The sequence below is a fragment of the Rosa rugosa genome, chromosome 1 (assembly GCF_958449725.1).
Source record: "Rosa rugosa chromosome 1, drRosRugo1.1, whole genome shotgun sequence".
In the NCBI taxonomy this organism is placed as follows: Eukaryota; Viridiplantae; Streptophyta; class Magnoliopsida; order Rosales; family Rosaceae; genus Rosa; species Rosa rugosa.
The window spans coordinates 31,369,884-31,385,842 of NC_084820.1; the positions used below are offsets into that span (position 1 = coordinate 31,369,884).

The 15,959-nt window shown below is 39.6% G+C and overlaps 3 protein-coding genes across 4 annotated transcripts; 1 reads left to right on the forward strand and 2 right to left on the reverse strand.

Annotated features, from left to right (window-relative positions):
• Positions 1–143: 143 nt before the first annotated feature.
• Positions 144–3,455, reverse strand: LOC133726094 (uncharacterized). Its single transcript, XM_062153569.1, has 7 exons — positions 2,667–3,455; positions 2,480–2,621; positions 2,051–2,347; positions 1,781–1,966; positions 1,572–1,640; positions 1,357–1,463; positions 144–1,238 (listed from the first exon to the last, which is right to left on the reverse strand). The coding sequence occupies exons 1-7, from the start codon at positions 3,453–3,455 to the stop codon at positions 144–146; spliced, it is 2,685 nt and encodes an 894-aa protein (XP_062009553.1).
• A 1,738-nt stretch (positions 3,456–5,193) lies between these two features.
• Positions 5,194–6,605, forward strand: LOC133724648 (long-chain-alcohol O-fatty-acyltransferase-like). The gene has a single exon (XM_062151424.1). It carries the CDS (start codon positions 5,307–5,309, stop codon positions 6,405–6,407), a length of 1,101 nt encoding a protein of 366 aa, XP_062007408.1. The 5' UTR covers positions 5,194–5,306; the 3' UTR covers positions 6,408–6,605.
• A 291-nt stretch (positions 6,606–6,896) lies between these two features.
• On the reverse strand, positions 6,897–13,285 carry LOC133724647 (aldehyde dehydrogenase family 3 member H1-like). Of its 2 annotated transcripts, none has more exons than XM_062151422.1 (12): positions 12,797–13,021; positions 12,415–12,519; positions 12,058–12,313; positions 10,193–10,261; positions 9,986–10,082; positions 9,403–9,609; positions 8,916–9,031; positions 8,726–8,830; positions 8,211–8,383; positions 8,027–8,117; positions 7,702–7,851; positions 6,897–7,363 (listed from the first exon to the last, which is right to left on the reverse strand). In XM_062151422.1, exons 1-12 carry the CDS (start codon positions 12,841–12,843, stop codon positions 7,133–7,135), a joined length of 1,647 nt encoding a protein of 548 aa, XP_062007406.1. In that variant the 5' UTR covers positions 12,844–13,021; the 3' UTR covers positions 6,897–7,132. The 2 variants fall into 2 exon arrangements, with proteins under 2 accessions (XP_062007406.1, XP_062007407.1); XM_062151423.1 differs by lacking the exon at positions 12,797–13,021 and adding an exon at positions 13,092–13,285 and having other exon boundaries at positions 6,898–7,363.
• Between the last annotated feature and the right edge of the window lie 2,674 nt (positions 13,286–15,959).

A 15,959-nucleotide genomic window follows, 5' to 3' on the forward strand; every position in this document is an offset into this window, starting at 1 on the left:
CTGCCCCCAGGTCATCATAAATACATCCCAAAACGGACAAATTGCAGCTCTCTCTACTAACCAACTGACTATGAACCAATTGGGAATCTGTTTCAACAATAGCTGGAAGAAACTGATTTGCAACTACAAACTCAAGAGCTTGTTTAATTACATGCCAAAGCCTCCACATGTTCAGGAGACAGTAGACCAGATAATGACATACCTCCTCCTGCCAAGAAAGTACCCTGCCAATCCCTGTTTACAAATCCAATGCTACCATTCTTCGTTGCTTGATGAAAAGACCCGTCAACATTAACTTTAAAATATCCCAAAGGGAGAGCAGTCCATCGAACCGTTCTTGTACTACTAACCCTATTATGCTCAGTTTTCACATTCAATGAACGAAAATCATGCAATCTAGACATGGCCTTCAAAACTACTTCATCAACAGTACCAATTTTGTTCTCCCAAACCCGACTGTTTCTTTCCTTCCAAACCCCCCGAAGAAGGTAGACTAATATACCTAGTAACTCTAATGACAGTTCAGTAGCACAAGAACTAAGCCATTCCAAAAGATCAAAATGAACAAAGTGAGGATTATAACACACCTGAGCCAAAATCCCATTTGTTTGCAGCACCTGTTTTGTGAAAGAGCAATCACGACACAAATGAATTGTTGTTTCAATCTCCATCATACACAGAGGACATGTCATAGACTCCAACACAACCCTTTTCGAAGCAAGTCTCTCCAAAGATGGGAGTATATTGTGATACACTCTCCATATGTGAACCTTAGCTGAATTAGGAATAACTACCTTCCATAACTTTTTCCAAAAGCTGACACCAACAAACAAATCAAAAGGACTACAAGAAGGAGAAGTAGAGAAGGAGAACCGATAAGCAATCTTTACCGTGAATTTTCCATGCTTTGTAAAACGCCAAATCACCCTATCAGTAACCTCCCTTGACGATAAAGGAATAGATAAAATAGCTTCAACCTCATGGGCCAGAAACACCCTATTAATTAGACTAACATTCCGACTCTCTGTATGATGAATCAAATCACTCACCAAATTGAGATCAGTTGCAGCCAAATTACCTCCACAAGGGCGAAAATCTGGCACTCCAGGAATCCATGAATCTGTCCATATATTCACCATTGCCCCATCACCAATCTGCCAGAACATCCCTTGTGGAGAAAATACTCCTCCAAGAATAAGAAGGAGAAGCGTGAGAAGAAGCAGTCCAAAATGAGCCATCTGGAAAGTACTTAGCTTTAAACAATCGAGCAATCAAAGATTGAGGGTTATTGACCACCCGCCAAGCTTGTTTTGCTAACATTGCTGAATTAAACTCTGCCAAGCTACGGAAACCTACGCCTCCTTCCTCTTTAGGGTTACACAATGCCTTCCATGTCTTCCAATGAATTTTCCTTTTATCTAGCGTACTTCCCCACCAAAACTTTGTACATAATTGCTCAAGATCTTCACAGAATTTTTTTGTCAGTTGGAAAACACTCATAGCATAAGTAGGGAGAGCTTGTGCCACTACTCTGATAAGAATGTCCCTTCCTCCGCCACTCAACAACTTACCTTGCCAATTAGAAACCTTCTTGGCCAAATTTTCTTTGATATACTGAAAGGTAGCTGTCTTCTTCCTCCCTACATAGGTTGGGAGTCCCAAGTATTTTTCATGGGACTCAACAACCTCAACTCCCAACAAAGAAGACACCTCCTCCTTCATATTATCAGAAACATTTTTGCTAAAACAACATAACTTTTATCAAAGTTGACCAACTGACCTGAGGCTCTGCCATATGTTTCAATAACATCTTGTATCTGGTAGCAATCCTCTAATGAAGCTTTAGCATAAAGCATGCTATCGTCAGCAAATAATAGGTGATTCACTAGAGGCGCCTCCCTGCATATTGCAATCCCAGGCAATAACCCCAAAGCTTGCTTTTGCTGAAGTAAAGATGAAAATCCCTCTGCCCCAATCAAAAAAAGATATGGAGACAAAAGGTCACCTTGCCTTAGTCCCCTACTTGGAGTCACAAGGCCGCAAGGTTTACCTCTCACTAAGAATGAATATCTAACAGAGCAAACACATTGCATCACCATCTCTATCCAAATAGAAGCAAAACCAAACCTCTCTATAACTTTTCGAAGAAAAGTCCATTCCATCCTATCATAAGCTTTACTCAAGTCCAATTTCAAAGTCATGTAACCGTCACCACCCTCCCTTTTATTATGAACAAAATGAGCAAGCTCATTATCCACAAGAATGTTATCAGTAATCAACCTTTCAGGAACAAAAGCACTCTGATATGGTGAAATCAACTCCGGCAAAATCCGTTTCAACTTGTTGGCTATAACGTTTGAACAAATTTTATAAATCACATTGCACAACGTTATAGGCCTTAAATCCGACATGTGCTCTGGATTATTCACTTTTGGGATAAGACAAATATGTGTGAAGTTAATTCGTCGTAAAAGCTGACCTGAATGAAGAAAACTCTGAACTGCCTTAGTTACTTCATCCCCAATCAACTCCCAATAGTGTTGGAAAAATAATGGGGGCATCCCATCAGGCCCTGGGGATTTAGTAGGGTACATTTGGAATAAGGCACACTTAACTTCATCCTGAGAATATTAAGCACATAATTGCTCATTCATAGCTTCAGAGACACAAGGCTGGATAGCTTCCAATGTCGCTGCCATTCCTTCCTCATCGATGTTCGATGCGGTAAACATGTGAGTGAAATAGGAGGTCACAACACGTTCCACTCCCTCATCATCCTCACACCAATCCCCCTGCTCATCAAACAAACCATGTATAACATTTTTCCTTTTCCTATTTGCTGTTTTCCTGTGGAAAAAGCTAGTGTTGCGATCCCCTTCTTTCAGCCAAGTTACTTTCGCTCTCTGCTTCCAAAAGGACTCTTCTTGGGACAACAAAGTTTGAAGCTTCTCCATTAACTGCTTCTTCTCCAACAATACTGAAGTAGTTAAATTTACATCAAGCAATTCCTCCAACCTTGCTCTTATTCCTAACATAGTCATCTGTCGACCTTTGAAAGTCTTTTTCTGCCAAGCATCCAGCTTCATTCTAGTATAGAAAATATTCTCTGTCAATTGATACATAAGATGACCATAAACATCCGTTTGCCAGGCTTGCTTCACCACACCATCGCATTCACCATGTTGTAGCCAATGAGCTTCAAATTTGAAGCGATGGTGACGCGGTCTTTTGGCCAAAGGAACAGTACTGGCTTGCAGTAGAATTGGCACATGATCAGAATCACTTGGAGGTAGATGCATCAAACGAGCAAATCCGAAGATGTCACACCATGTTGGCGTGCAAACTGCCCTATCCAACCGCAATTGGGTCTCGGAATTCCACCACGTCGCTTGAGGTCCCTGAAACCCTAAATCAAGCAGATCCCCATAACCTAAAGCTTCCCTGAAACCTCGCATCTGTCTTTCTGCCCTAATTGGACCATCCTTCTTTTCACTGCTATTGAGGATTTCTTTTTTTTTTTTTTTTTTTTTTTTTTTTTTTTTTAAACCCACCCCATTCCCACCCTTGATGGGGCTCGAACTCCTGACCTCATATATATGAGACCAAAGCCTTACCACCCCACCAAACACACACACCCAAGGAAGAGTATCCAAATCACTAAGATCTCGCAGAAGTTGCCAAGACTTATCTCTTTCGATCTGACGTCCGAGCAAAGCCATAAAAACCCGTAAGCCTCCACCTAGGGTGCCCGGAACCTCCGTCAATCTCAAGATCAATATGATGATGTGACGTCGTACCTACTTTCACCAACAAATCATCGTTCCAGAACATGCCCAATCCTCTAGATTGTCCATCGCTCAACACTTCCTGAGCCTGAGAAAACCCTAGTGACAAACGCAAAGCATCGAAGGCCACAAGATTACTGATCTTAGTCTCACATAAGAAGATGATTTGGGGCCTGTTTTGAGCGATCAAATCCTTCAATGCCCGAGTTGTCGTGTCATTGCAAATCCCTCTGCAATTCCAGCTAAGTATATCCATATCCATGGTAGAGTAAATCTTACTTTCTAGAAAACTAGAAAGTAAACCCTAGCAGAGAAGGCTAGGTCAGGTTTTCTCAAGTGATTGGGTTAATCATACCACAGATTATTTTGCTTTGATTGTTTGGTAATACAATGTTGTTCAAACTACTCTAACATTGAGACTACTAGTAAGAGATCAATTTTTTTTTTTTTTGACAATTTTAAGAAATTTTTTGTGCGACCTATTTTTCGATCACATATCTGTATCTCGATCGTTCAGTTTTTGGTTCTCTTTGAGTAAATCATTTATGCAAATTTTTAGCTAAATTGATAATCATTAAGATATCAAACTAAATTTTTTTTTTTTTTTAAAGTACCAAACTAAATTAATTCCATGGACGAATCAAGTTTATCCAACACCCAAAAACTGCTTTAATATTGGTTGTTTAACTGTTGGTTTCGATTAGTCCTCAGGCCATAAAAATTGTGTTAACTACAAAACAAGTGCCCTTGTGGTCGTATCAGATGGACTAAAGGGCCAATCTTAGGCCTTGACCTATAGCAAATGATCCACTGAGTACTTAAAAAGTCTAAGTAACATACCATTACTGACAAATATTTACGAATAAATGTCTCTCATAAAAAATAAAATAACATACGCATTTCCTCGACCAAACTATGATACCTATTGCCAATATATATATATATATATATATATATATATATATATATATATAGTCCGGCTACACTAAGGATGTCCTTAGTTTTTCTTAGGTACGAATTTCCGGTTTTCACCCACTTTCCGATCAAATTTTCACATCTTAACCGTTCAGTTTTTAGGTCCTAATGTATAGATCACCTCTGCAAAATTTCAGCCAAATTGGTGATCATTAAGGCATCCAAAACTGCAAATTACAACAATGTAAACGAACGGTTCCGGTTCAACAGATTCGGTTCGTTCGTGTAAATTGCAGTTTTGGACGCCTTAACGATCACCAAATTGGCTGAAATTTTGCAGAGGTGATCCATACATTAGGACCTAAAAACTGAACGGTTAAGATGTGAAAATGTGATCGGAAAGTGGGTGAAAACAGTAAATCCGTTCCATAAGAAAAACTAAGGACATCCTTACCTGATAAAAATCCTATATATATATATATATATATATATATATATATATTATAACCAATAATGGATCACAAACATAAGTCGAACTCTAAGCTCAACACCAAAGCCGAATCGAACCGGAACAGGGGAGAGAAATAGGTGACCGGAGATTCAGAAATGGAGGATGAGCTCAAGAACTTCATCAAGGTATGGATCACAACCATCATATGTCTATCTTATTGCCATTACATAGTCTCCAGATTAATCCCCAAGGGCCTGCTTAGGCTCATCTCTCTCCTCCCTGTCTTCTACTTCTTCATCACCACCCCCCTAACTCTCCATTCCTTCCATCTCTGTGGACCCACAACCTTCTTCCTAGTCTGGCTTGGCATCTTCAAGCTCCTCCTCTTCTCCTTTAACCTTGGCCCTCTATCACCACCCCCACCTTCACTATTCCATTTCATCTCCATAGCTTGCCTCCCCATCAAAATCAAACAAGACCCACTTCGGAAAACACCCCCAAATCCCAAAACCACCCAAAAACCCAGAAACCCAATTGGTCAAAGTGTCACAAAGGGGCTGCCAAACAAGTCAATTGTGGTGGCTGTGAAGGCATTGCTTTTGGGTATGATCATCCATACCTACGAGTACAGATCACATTTGCACCCTTATGTGATCTTAGCCTTGTACTGTTGCCACATGTACCTGGCTCTAGAATTAGTCCTGGTCGTGAGCGCGACTCCGGCTCGAGCTCTTTTCGGATTTGAGCTCGAGCCGCAGTCCAACGAGCCTTACCTCTCCACTTCGCTTCAAGACTTTTGGGGCCGTCGATGGAATCTAATGGTCACGAACATCCTGCGCCCAACGGTATACGATCCCACCCGGCGCGTGTGTGCGCGTGTAGTTGGGAAACGGTGGGCAAGGCTGCCGGCTGTGATGGCCACCTTTGCGGTGTCCGGGTTAATGCACGAGGTTATTTATTATTATCTCACCCGCGTGCAGCCCACGTGGGAAGTGACGTGGTTTTTTGTGCTACACGGGGCTTGCGTGGTGGTTGAGGTGGAGGTCAAGAAGGCGGTTACCGGCAGGTGGAGGTTGCACCCGGTGGTTTCGGGGCCGTTGACGTTGGTGTTCTTGGCTGTGACCGGCAACTGGCTGTTCTTTCCTCAGTTGCTCAGGAATGGTGTTGATGCAAAGGCTATAGGAGAGTATGCAATTATGGTGGATTTTGTCAAGGCTAACTTGCCTCATTTAAGTTATTGGCCCAACAAAAGCTGATTAACATACTTTAACCCCTTTATTGATCTTCCTTTCTTCTGTTGTTCAAGAAGATGAAGTTGGAAATTGAGGTTTTGTGTAATGATGTAATTGTTATCACATTATTAGAGCATTTGAAGAGGAAGACAGTTATGGTGGATTTTGTGCTAAACTGTTTATTTGGTCAACAAAACTAGTTTATACACTCTTACAGTCTCACCCCATTGTTAATCTCATCTCTGTTAAATTTTGTTCTTCAAGAATATGATGTTGCGAATTGAGGTTTTCACTTTGTGTGTAATAACATTCACTCTTGATTAATTGAGAAGGTTCAGACCATAGTTGTTTCACTCCCTAAATCCCTTGACCTCTGGGTTGGACTTGAAATTGGGAAAGTTAAACTAGAGCACATACTGGGGTTGTATTGCACTATTGCCAAATGAATGAACACAAAATTCTTCTAATAGCTTCTGAGTTCTTCTGAGCTGGTGAATTTGTTCTAATAGTATCTACATGGCCTCAGTTGCGACTAGAGCTTCGACATGCTTATTAAATCGGAAGGAAATACCGTTATAAATTGATACAACATCAAGAATCATATTGCAATAACTGATATTCGCTAATATTCATTAATGCTTATGACCTTCACTTAACGAGAAGGAAAAAAAAAAGAAAAAAAAAGGACTAATTATTCTGCAGTGAAACATTGTTGTCTATGTACATTAGTGATCTTTACATTGTATAGATCACCATCCGATCAAAGCCATGATAATGCTAAATATGTTGCCACTGATGACAGCCTTTAGTAATTTTTGCTTTTCAGGTGTGTATGGTGGGTACCTCAGAGTAGAATCTCCACTGAAACTTCTATACAGAACTGACTTCTTGTGGCTGAAGCCATCAAACGAGAATTTACCATGGTATGAACCCATTCCACTCTCCCCGACACCTCCGAAAGGTAAACCGGCAACAGCAACCTGCATTAGTGGAGTTTGTAACATACATTATTGAGACGTAAACAGATGAAACATATAACAAATTCAGTCGATTAGTTTTATGCACATATGTGATCCTTAATAAAGTAACAGGTATGTCTGTTCTTCATTTGAATCCAGTAATTTATAATCAATTTGGGTAAGTATGTTATTTGTGCAAGTTTTTAGATTGCTTGCTACTGAACCATCTCAAACCCTGGTTTAGCTGCAGGATAGCCATTATATTTGATCTTCAAAATCTTTGTGGAAGTGGGCCACTGTGTACAAAATATAAACATGTAGACAATATGTAGTGTATGATTTCAGAAGAGAAGAATTACATGTAGGACTGTATCGTTGATGAGCATCCCCCCCGACGATATATTTTCCACAAAGCTCTTCTTCAGCTGCTCATTGTTCGTGAAAACGTACACAGCAAGAGGTTTTGGCCTCGAGTTTATCACATCGAAACTGCCTTCAATCTTCTCAACCTATGACAAATCAGAAGATACAATGAGAAAATGAGGGACGTTTCAGGTTCCTTCATTTACACAAGACAGGGTATAGAAAATGCCACAGTTAATCATACTTACTCAGGAACTAGCCCCAGAAAAAAATGCAATCCTTGGCCAAATATATTAAGTAAAAATGTATCTGAGTACTCACAGTGACAATAGGCAATAATGGCCCAAATATCTCCTCATTCATAATCTGAGTGTCTTCTGGAATATCCAACAAGATAGTTGGAGCTATTTTTCTGCATCAAATACATATATATTAAGGATAATCTATGTAACAGTTATATATGCATCCTAGTTATATAACCATGGGGAATCACTATAATACTCACAATTGGTTCTCATCCGTTTGACCTCCAAGGACAATTTTATCAGAGACTTTGTCCTCTTCCAAGAGCTTTACCAAACGTGCAAATTGGGTAGAGCTGACAATGCGAGATATATCTTTTGAGTTCATGGGATCTTTCCCAAAAAATTGCTCCAGTTCATTTTTTAGAGCTTCTATCTGTTAAAGAAACAAAAGGAATCTGGACAATATCAGAGTAAGCTAGAGAAGATAATTATGGGTGTATACACACACATGCCTCGTGAAAACTCTTTTGAGTGGTCATACACGACGAGCAATCACTCTTTTGGGAGACTGATATTTTTATGTACACAAACTACTAAAGTGACATATCTGTGGTCGCTCAAATCCATATTGAAGTATAAAACTTAAAAGCGTAAGTTGTAAGGTGGGAAGATCCTATAAGTACAAGCAGCCCTATTGCAAGCATAACCCAACCAATATGACATACATTATAGTTCTTAACTGTATCTTTCAAGTTTTTTTAGGTGAGCATCATACCAACTTTGGAGCGAAGTCTTTTGTAGTGATAATGTAATCAACACCAATGCAAGCTTGTCCATTGTTACATGCCCACTTCCCTGCTATTATCCTCCTAACAGCAACCTTTAAATTTAAACAAAAACAGTTTAATCCATGTCAAAACTTACAGGATACTGGAAGTCATGTAATCGATGAGAAGAAACTATACCTGTAAGTCAACATTTGAGTCAACAACAGCTGGGGATTTTCCACCCAGTTCTAGAATCACAGGTGTAAGGTGTTTTGCAGCAGCAGCCATCACAATACGCCCTACTTTAGCACTACCTGTACGTAGAAAATACAAATACTATATCATACTAATCTATGATGTTACTTGTTATATAGCTAGGAAAACTGAAGCACGAAGAAAGTATCTATTTAAGAAGAATGCTATATACACTAGTGATAATTTTATAAAACAGTAAAGAGTAATTACATAGTAGAATAAATTCTTAGCACCTTAACATGGGAGTGGATATATCATTACACAATTATCAGTCATTTGAAAAATAATTTTTTTTTAAACTCCCCAAACATAGATAGAGATAACCTGTCTTTTATCCTCAGTGTTGTTTATGTAACCAAAAGCACATTCAAAATCTAACGATCTGTATAAATATGAGGAAGAGCAGAGTTGAAATTTTCAAATGACTGACCTGTATACAGTATCTTATCCCATCTCTGCTCTAATAGTGCAGTAGTTTCTGGGATAGCCCCCTCTACAACTTTTACAGCAGAACTGTCTAAATACTCCTCTACTAATTGTACAAGAAGTGAAGATGTAGCTGGAGCTATTTCGGAAGGTTTTAGTACAACTGCATTTCCTGCTGAAATAGCTCCAATAATTGGATCAATTGATAACACTGCAAAATAAAACAGCACCTGTTATTCATTACAAAATTCTATTTTCTTGAACACTACACAGGGAAATTTTTTTGACAAGGTGGACGATTTAGAAATTAATGCTGACTATACACAGGCCTACAATAGTCAATTAATTAGAGTCTACAACAGTAACGATGGGCCTCCTCCATACATTTAACTATCTCAAATGAGCACCACCTTGCATGAAATTTTCAAGGACATGGAAAAATATAGAGTAAAAAGATATACAAAAATCACTAATGTAATGATGACGAAATATACATTTATACCATGGAAAGTAGCTTGTATGTACACTTTTACTTTGAACAAGTATAACTAGCTAATTTTGAATTGTACAGCAACTTATTGACATACAGAAAGGAAAGTTCCATGTTGAGATGACCAACACAACCCCTAGAGGCTCTGACACAATTTCTGCTGATGATGGATATGTTGAAATTGAAGTTTTGACCTGAAAATTGTATCAAGAAATTTACTTCAGATTATATCAATCATACTACACTTTCAAGCATATATTGGCCAGTCCTACAGATTTCTGAAAAAGTATTTACTGGAAATCACCTTTTGTGGGACCATCCACTGCTTCAATCCTTCCAATGCCTCCTTACATGATGATTTTGCTGTAGAAATCTGCCATAAGATGCAGTAAGTATCGATTATCATAGTGCATTTATTAGATACGTTATAAAGGCTATACAATATCAAATGTACTCACATGTACATAATGAGGCATTGATAGTGTAGAACCATCAATTTCATATATCAAATCACTATAAATATAACCAATAAACAATATCTGAAGCAAAGATATCAAGTGACTAGTAAAAGAGATCTGAAATAGAATTTCATCAGCTGAATATAGATTGAGCCGCAACTTTAACATGTGTTATCTGTTAAAATAAAGGTTAGTGGTACAAGATAGAGTTTGGTTGTCTGTTGTGTTAGTAGGAACTTCATCGAGACAGGGGATATATAGACAACAAGGTCATGAATACTTTAATTTTTCTTTGAACATCCCTTAATATAATGAAAATCAATTCATTAGCTAGCTAAAGATATCAACTGCACAAAATCTTCAATCAGTTGACTAAATTATATTTGTAGTGGCAGGCTTCACCTGAAACTGAGGCCACACACCATGCTATATAGTTTGTATTTCAGCTATGCCCTCATCTTTTGCTACCAAAATCTTTTAGATTAAAGCTTTTTGGGAAACAAAATAATGTATCAGAACTCCCTGATCAACACTTTGTCCCTCCATTTGAAATGTAATAAACCAATTTGGGGAGGACAAGCACACATCTGGTGTCTTTCTCTGAAGCAATCCACATGTGTTAAGGTTTGCATGAGCTGCCATCCAGGACACAACTATAACTTTTGGAGATACTTTTTTGCTTTCCAAGACACTGCTGCTGAGCCATTGAACTAGTAGCATTCTTGGTGAGAATATTCTGAATAATAATTTGCAGCAACTTTTAGTTTCCCCAACATTGAGTTTTATGTGGATTTGACCAACCTAACACCTTCCAATCCTAACAAGAAATCAGCTCTTCCATCTCATAATCATACCATCTCTTTCTAAATCCAAGTCCCAGCTCAAAGTAGATCCCAAACTCTCTCCCACAAGTATGCTGTAGAGCCTGGTTGAATGACAACCTGTATACCTTAACTGATCTTGCAAGTTTGTGTGTATTATTATATTTTTTATTTGCTAGTATCATTTTGAGGAAAGTTATATTAAGAAACTATAATGAACAATCAGAGAGTGGGGGACATAAAGCCAAAACACCTCAAAAGCTAAACAAAATGGCCCAAAGTCAAATGGGAAGAAAGCAATCAAGAAAATTACAAGAAACTTTCCAAGAAGCTGTAAATAATTAAACACACAAATGCACAAAAACCATAGTTTGCCATGTGTTAGTTAAGTATGTCTTTAGTCCCACATCAGTGATAACCATAGAGTGCATTGGGCTACATAAGCAAATCAAGGAAGCTTGATTAGTGTAACTAGTTGTTTTGGTGTATCACATTGATGTGGGGGGAATACCCTTGAGTCAAGACAAATGCTTCCCAGCATGGACATCTATACCTGAGAGCAAAGCTACCAAACAGAGCAGGCATACATTTTTTAAATGCAGTCGAAGATAGCAATTCTCACAGCGCCAAGGATTATGATGCCTATTCAGACAAATCTCCTAGTATTTAATTAACACTTCTTTAGTTATTCTTAGAATAAAGGATCAGAATACTGATGTCCCTAGAACCTCTAGACTTTTTGTGTGTGTGTGTGTTCGTTTTGCATGGGGATTATCTTATGATATGAAGAATCAAGTGAAAATGCACTGTAAACTATTATGGAAAATCAAGTGGAAAAGTACAATGCAAAACTTATCTAAGCAACAAGAACAGGAGGAATAGAACCAGACCTCGGATATAAATGCTTCAAGCTCGGGCTTTGAGAGGTCCTTGTACAGAGCTTCAATAATGTCCTTCTCTTTCTCATCAAGCATCCTTGCAATATTGCTCAACTGTAACATTCTCCACTCATAGCTCTTTGTCCTTCCCGAATTGAAACTCTTTCGGAGCTCCTTCACTAGCAAGCCAGCTGTCTCTGAATCGAATGTTTTCTTTTCTTCCACCTCGGCTACCACAGGCGCCACAGTTGCGAAACATTTTTGAGAGCTAAAAATCAAAACAAGAAAATAAGAAAAAGAAACCTTATAGAAGAAAACATATACATATTAATCAACCTTAATGTGTATGGACAAAGAGAAGAGTCTTACAAGGAGGCCGAAGAGACTACAAGTTTTGGGAAAGACAAGAAGGCCTGATGGTTCTTTCTCTGAAACCGGTAAGAGAAAGCTCTGGCGCTTCCAGTACCCACTAATCTGGTTCACATTAGGATTAAGCCAGAGTCAGAAATCAGATTGAAAAGCTGTAGAAGAGTAAAAGGTTATCTATGTAAGTGATCATTGATTGTTCATGGGACTTAAACCCTGTGTAATAGATAACGTATGTCGCATCTAAGATAGGTACAACCATCAAAGTGATCAAACAACCATGCATATAAGAAATTGGCAGCCAATTATCCAAATTTCTGCCACACTACATCACACAGCAAATTGAAAACAGAGAAAAGTGAGCATGCATAAGAGAGAAAGGGACCTTGAAGAAAGATCAGTTTTTAGGTGGGTGGGGAGAACGAAACCCATTGACACAAGAAGAGAAAGGAAACTGGGTTAATGCATGACCAGTAATAGTGCAACGGTTCAGCTTTACTTTTTTGGAGCACGAGAATTTTGAATTATTGATGGTTTGAAGAAGACACATATGACAGAAAAAAGAAGCGTAGAAGTTTTACATGAACTAATTATCAATAGCTTGAGAGACGTGTCAACAAACTATAGAGGCACAGAAAAAGAAAAAGGCATGAAGTTGAAAGAGTAGAAGAGACGAGTACCTGGAGTTGTGAAGAAGCTCAATGCAGAGGCCTTTCATGGCTATAGTAGTTCAATAATGGCAAGCTGTAGTCCTAGTAGTAGTGTACGTGTAGTAGTCGAGCTCTTTCTGTTTGAAAGCTCTTAAAAGACATGGCTGTGATTTCTTAATTAGTTTGAGGGACCAGGCCAGTAAATTATTAAACGAACTTGGATGTAGTTCCAAGCTTTGGTACCTCGTCATGGACCAGCTAGCTAAAGCTAAGCCAAAAATGAAAGCAAAAGGACGATGATGATTCAGAGAGGAAATTAAAGCGCTTCTCAGCCGCTCAAAATGAAGAGATCAAGGAGCAGAGATAATGTTCAAGTCAGAGTTTGATGGGTCAGTCTGTGCGTGCATCGATCGTGGCAATGATTTGGAGGGAATGAGCACGAGTAAAACTCTAGTTACCGGCAATTATTACCTCTGTCACTTTTATCCAGCACGTAGTAATGTGGTCTTTGACCTCAAGTTTAGCGTGGAAAAGGAGATAAATAAGAAAGGCACAAAAGTCATATGAATATGGAGGGTGACACTTCAATGCATTAGGGTACAAAAGTAGTGAAAAACATTTTCGGCCGGTCGAATTAGCTACCGATCTGACTCAAAGAAAAGACAAAAAAAAGAAAATTAAAAATTTTGTATTACCTTTTCTAAATTTCTCAAAAAAAAAAAATTTTATTGAAACTTTAACGAATACACTCGTTTAGAATGGCATACCTAATAATTTTAGGAGCGATTATAAACCAAATTTCTTTATTAAAAAAATTAAAAAAAATGGAGAAATGACAAATAAGGTCATATATACATGTGTTATGTTAGATTTTTTTTTGACACTTACAAATAATCCCCAAATGCTTGTACCTTACATCAGTGGTCAAGCAGATAGAGGAAAACATGTACCATCCACTAGTACATTGTTGGTCAATTATTCCAGAGCCTACACAATTATAAAAATTCAACGTACATGAAGAAAACTATCTTGAATCTTCTTTTGCCAATGCACTCAATAGTAGTACTCCACAAGATTCATTAACTTGGTGTAAAAAGAACTCATAGCTTGTAGACTAAAAAACACACAAATTGCTTTTATTGGGCCTACATCCACTAGCTTCCCCAAACAAAGTTAGGGAGTTATTGGAAAGAACTAAATCCTAAAAAAAAAAACCCTAAAGCCCAAAAATATATCCAGCCCAAGGCCCAAACAAAAGAGCAAGCCTAGCTGAGGCCCGCAATCAACACATGTACGTTCATGACCAAACCCCATTGTCGAAGCATCGACGCTAGACGCTCGGCACCTCACCAACCCGAAGCCCAACAAGGCTACGAAGCCTCCGCCGCCGTCGAAACTGCCTGGTATCCACCCCACCAAACACCGCTCAGCCAACGTCCCAGTCAACACCCTCGCACAACCCATCATCAAAACTCAAAACCAAAGGAAAAGCGAATCGGGTCGCCCGACTGGCCAACCACACCTCCCCCAGGATCGCCTTGATCGGATCGCACTACTACGCTGCCTGCCACCATCTGCATCGCCAGACGCTCTCAGTTCGGCACCCATTCTGTCCATGCCCAAAAGCCTTCTTTCAAGAGTCACCAAGCTCCCCTCAGTTAGATTAGGTCATACTGCTCCCATACAAAATAATCTATACTATTTTTTTTATTTTTTTTTTGAAAGGAGGGCTGGTGCGGCTGCCCTCAAGCCTTGAATAATAAAACTGTCGAATACAAGGGGGGGACATAGAGCCTAAACCCCTGATTACAATAAGCCTCCAGAGAAGATCCCGAAATAATATCAGGACTCTCAACAAAAAACATGTATTCTAACAAGCACCAATTAGCAAAGAGTGCTCTACTGGCTACTCCATTTGCTTTGACAGAGCGGTGGCATACCGGAAAGATAACTCGATTACAACATAGCATAATTGCCAACTTTAGTACAGCTTTCCCACTATGCTGCCATCGGAGAATAAATCCGACGTCACTCAGTTTCATCCTGCCACTAGGAGGCAACGACCATTTAACAATGGAATGTTGCCTCGCTAGGTCAGACAAGGCACTTAGAGTACACACACAGGCATTTAGCCTGACTAGCCCTGCAAAATAGATGCAAGGACTTATAACGCGCCAAAGATGCGACAATACTAACCAACTAACATAATTAAAATTAAAAGTAAAACATAAAGCCAAACCAACCCAGGCTGGGCCCAAAAAAAGAGCCCTAGCCCAAGCCTCAACACAGGCAACAAGGGAATTGCACGCAGCCAACCAAGCCTGGCACCCTTCACCATCGGCCGCAGTCGGCAGATCACTACCAGCGCCGCCTCGCTTGAAACGCCTGACAGCCACCACCACCATGCCGGAAGGCCCGGAATCACATTTGAGCCATGGATCCACGTTATCCCCGCCAATCAGCTTCGACCCCAGATCAGATCCAAAAGATCCGACCCAAATCAGAACAAAAAGATTAGAGAGACGCCGCGCTGCCACGGGCACTCCACCACCCAGCAACCTCCGAAGTCGCACCGCCAAGCCCCTCCGCCGACGAGACCACTGATGAAAATACCAAAACCCAACAGACGTCATACTTTCCCCCTGCCTCACCCTGCAAACCACCACCAGAGACGCCTCGAAACTGACAACGATGTCAATCGAGAGATCCGGCTCGCTCCAGACCCACATAGGGCCGACAAGGCCCGTCCGACGACGGCAGGATAGCACGCCGCCGGACAGGAATGGAACTCACTTTTTTCTCTCAGTTGGCTCGTCCTCTCGTGTTGTTTCATATAATCTATACTATATTTAAGAGAAGAGGGTTTGCTCACTATAATTGATTTTGTTTAATTTTATA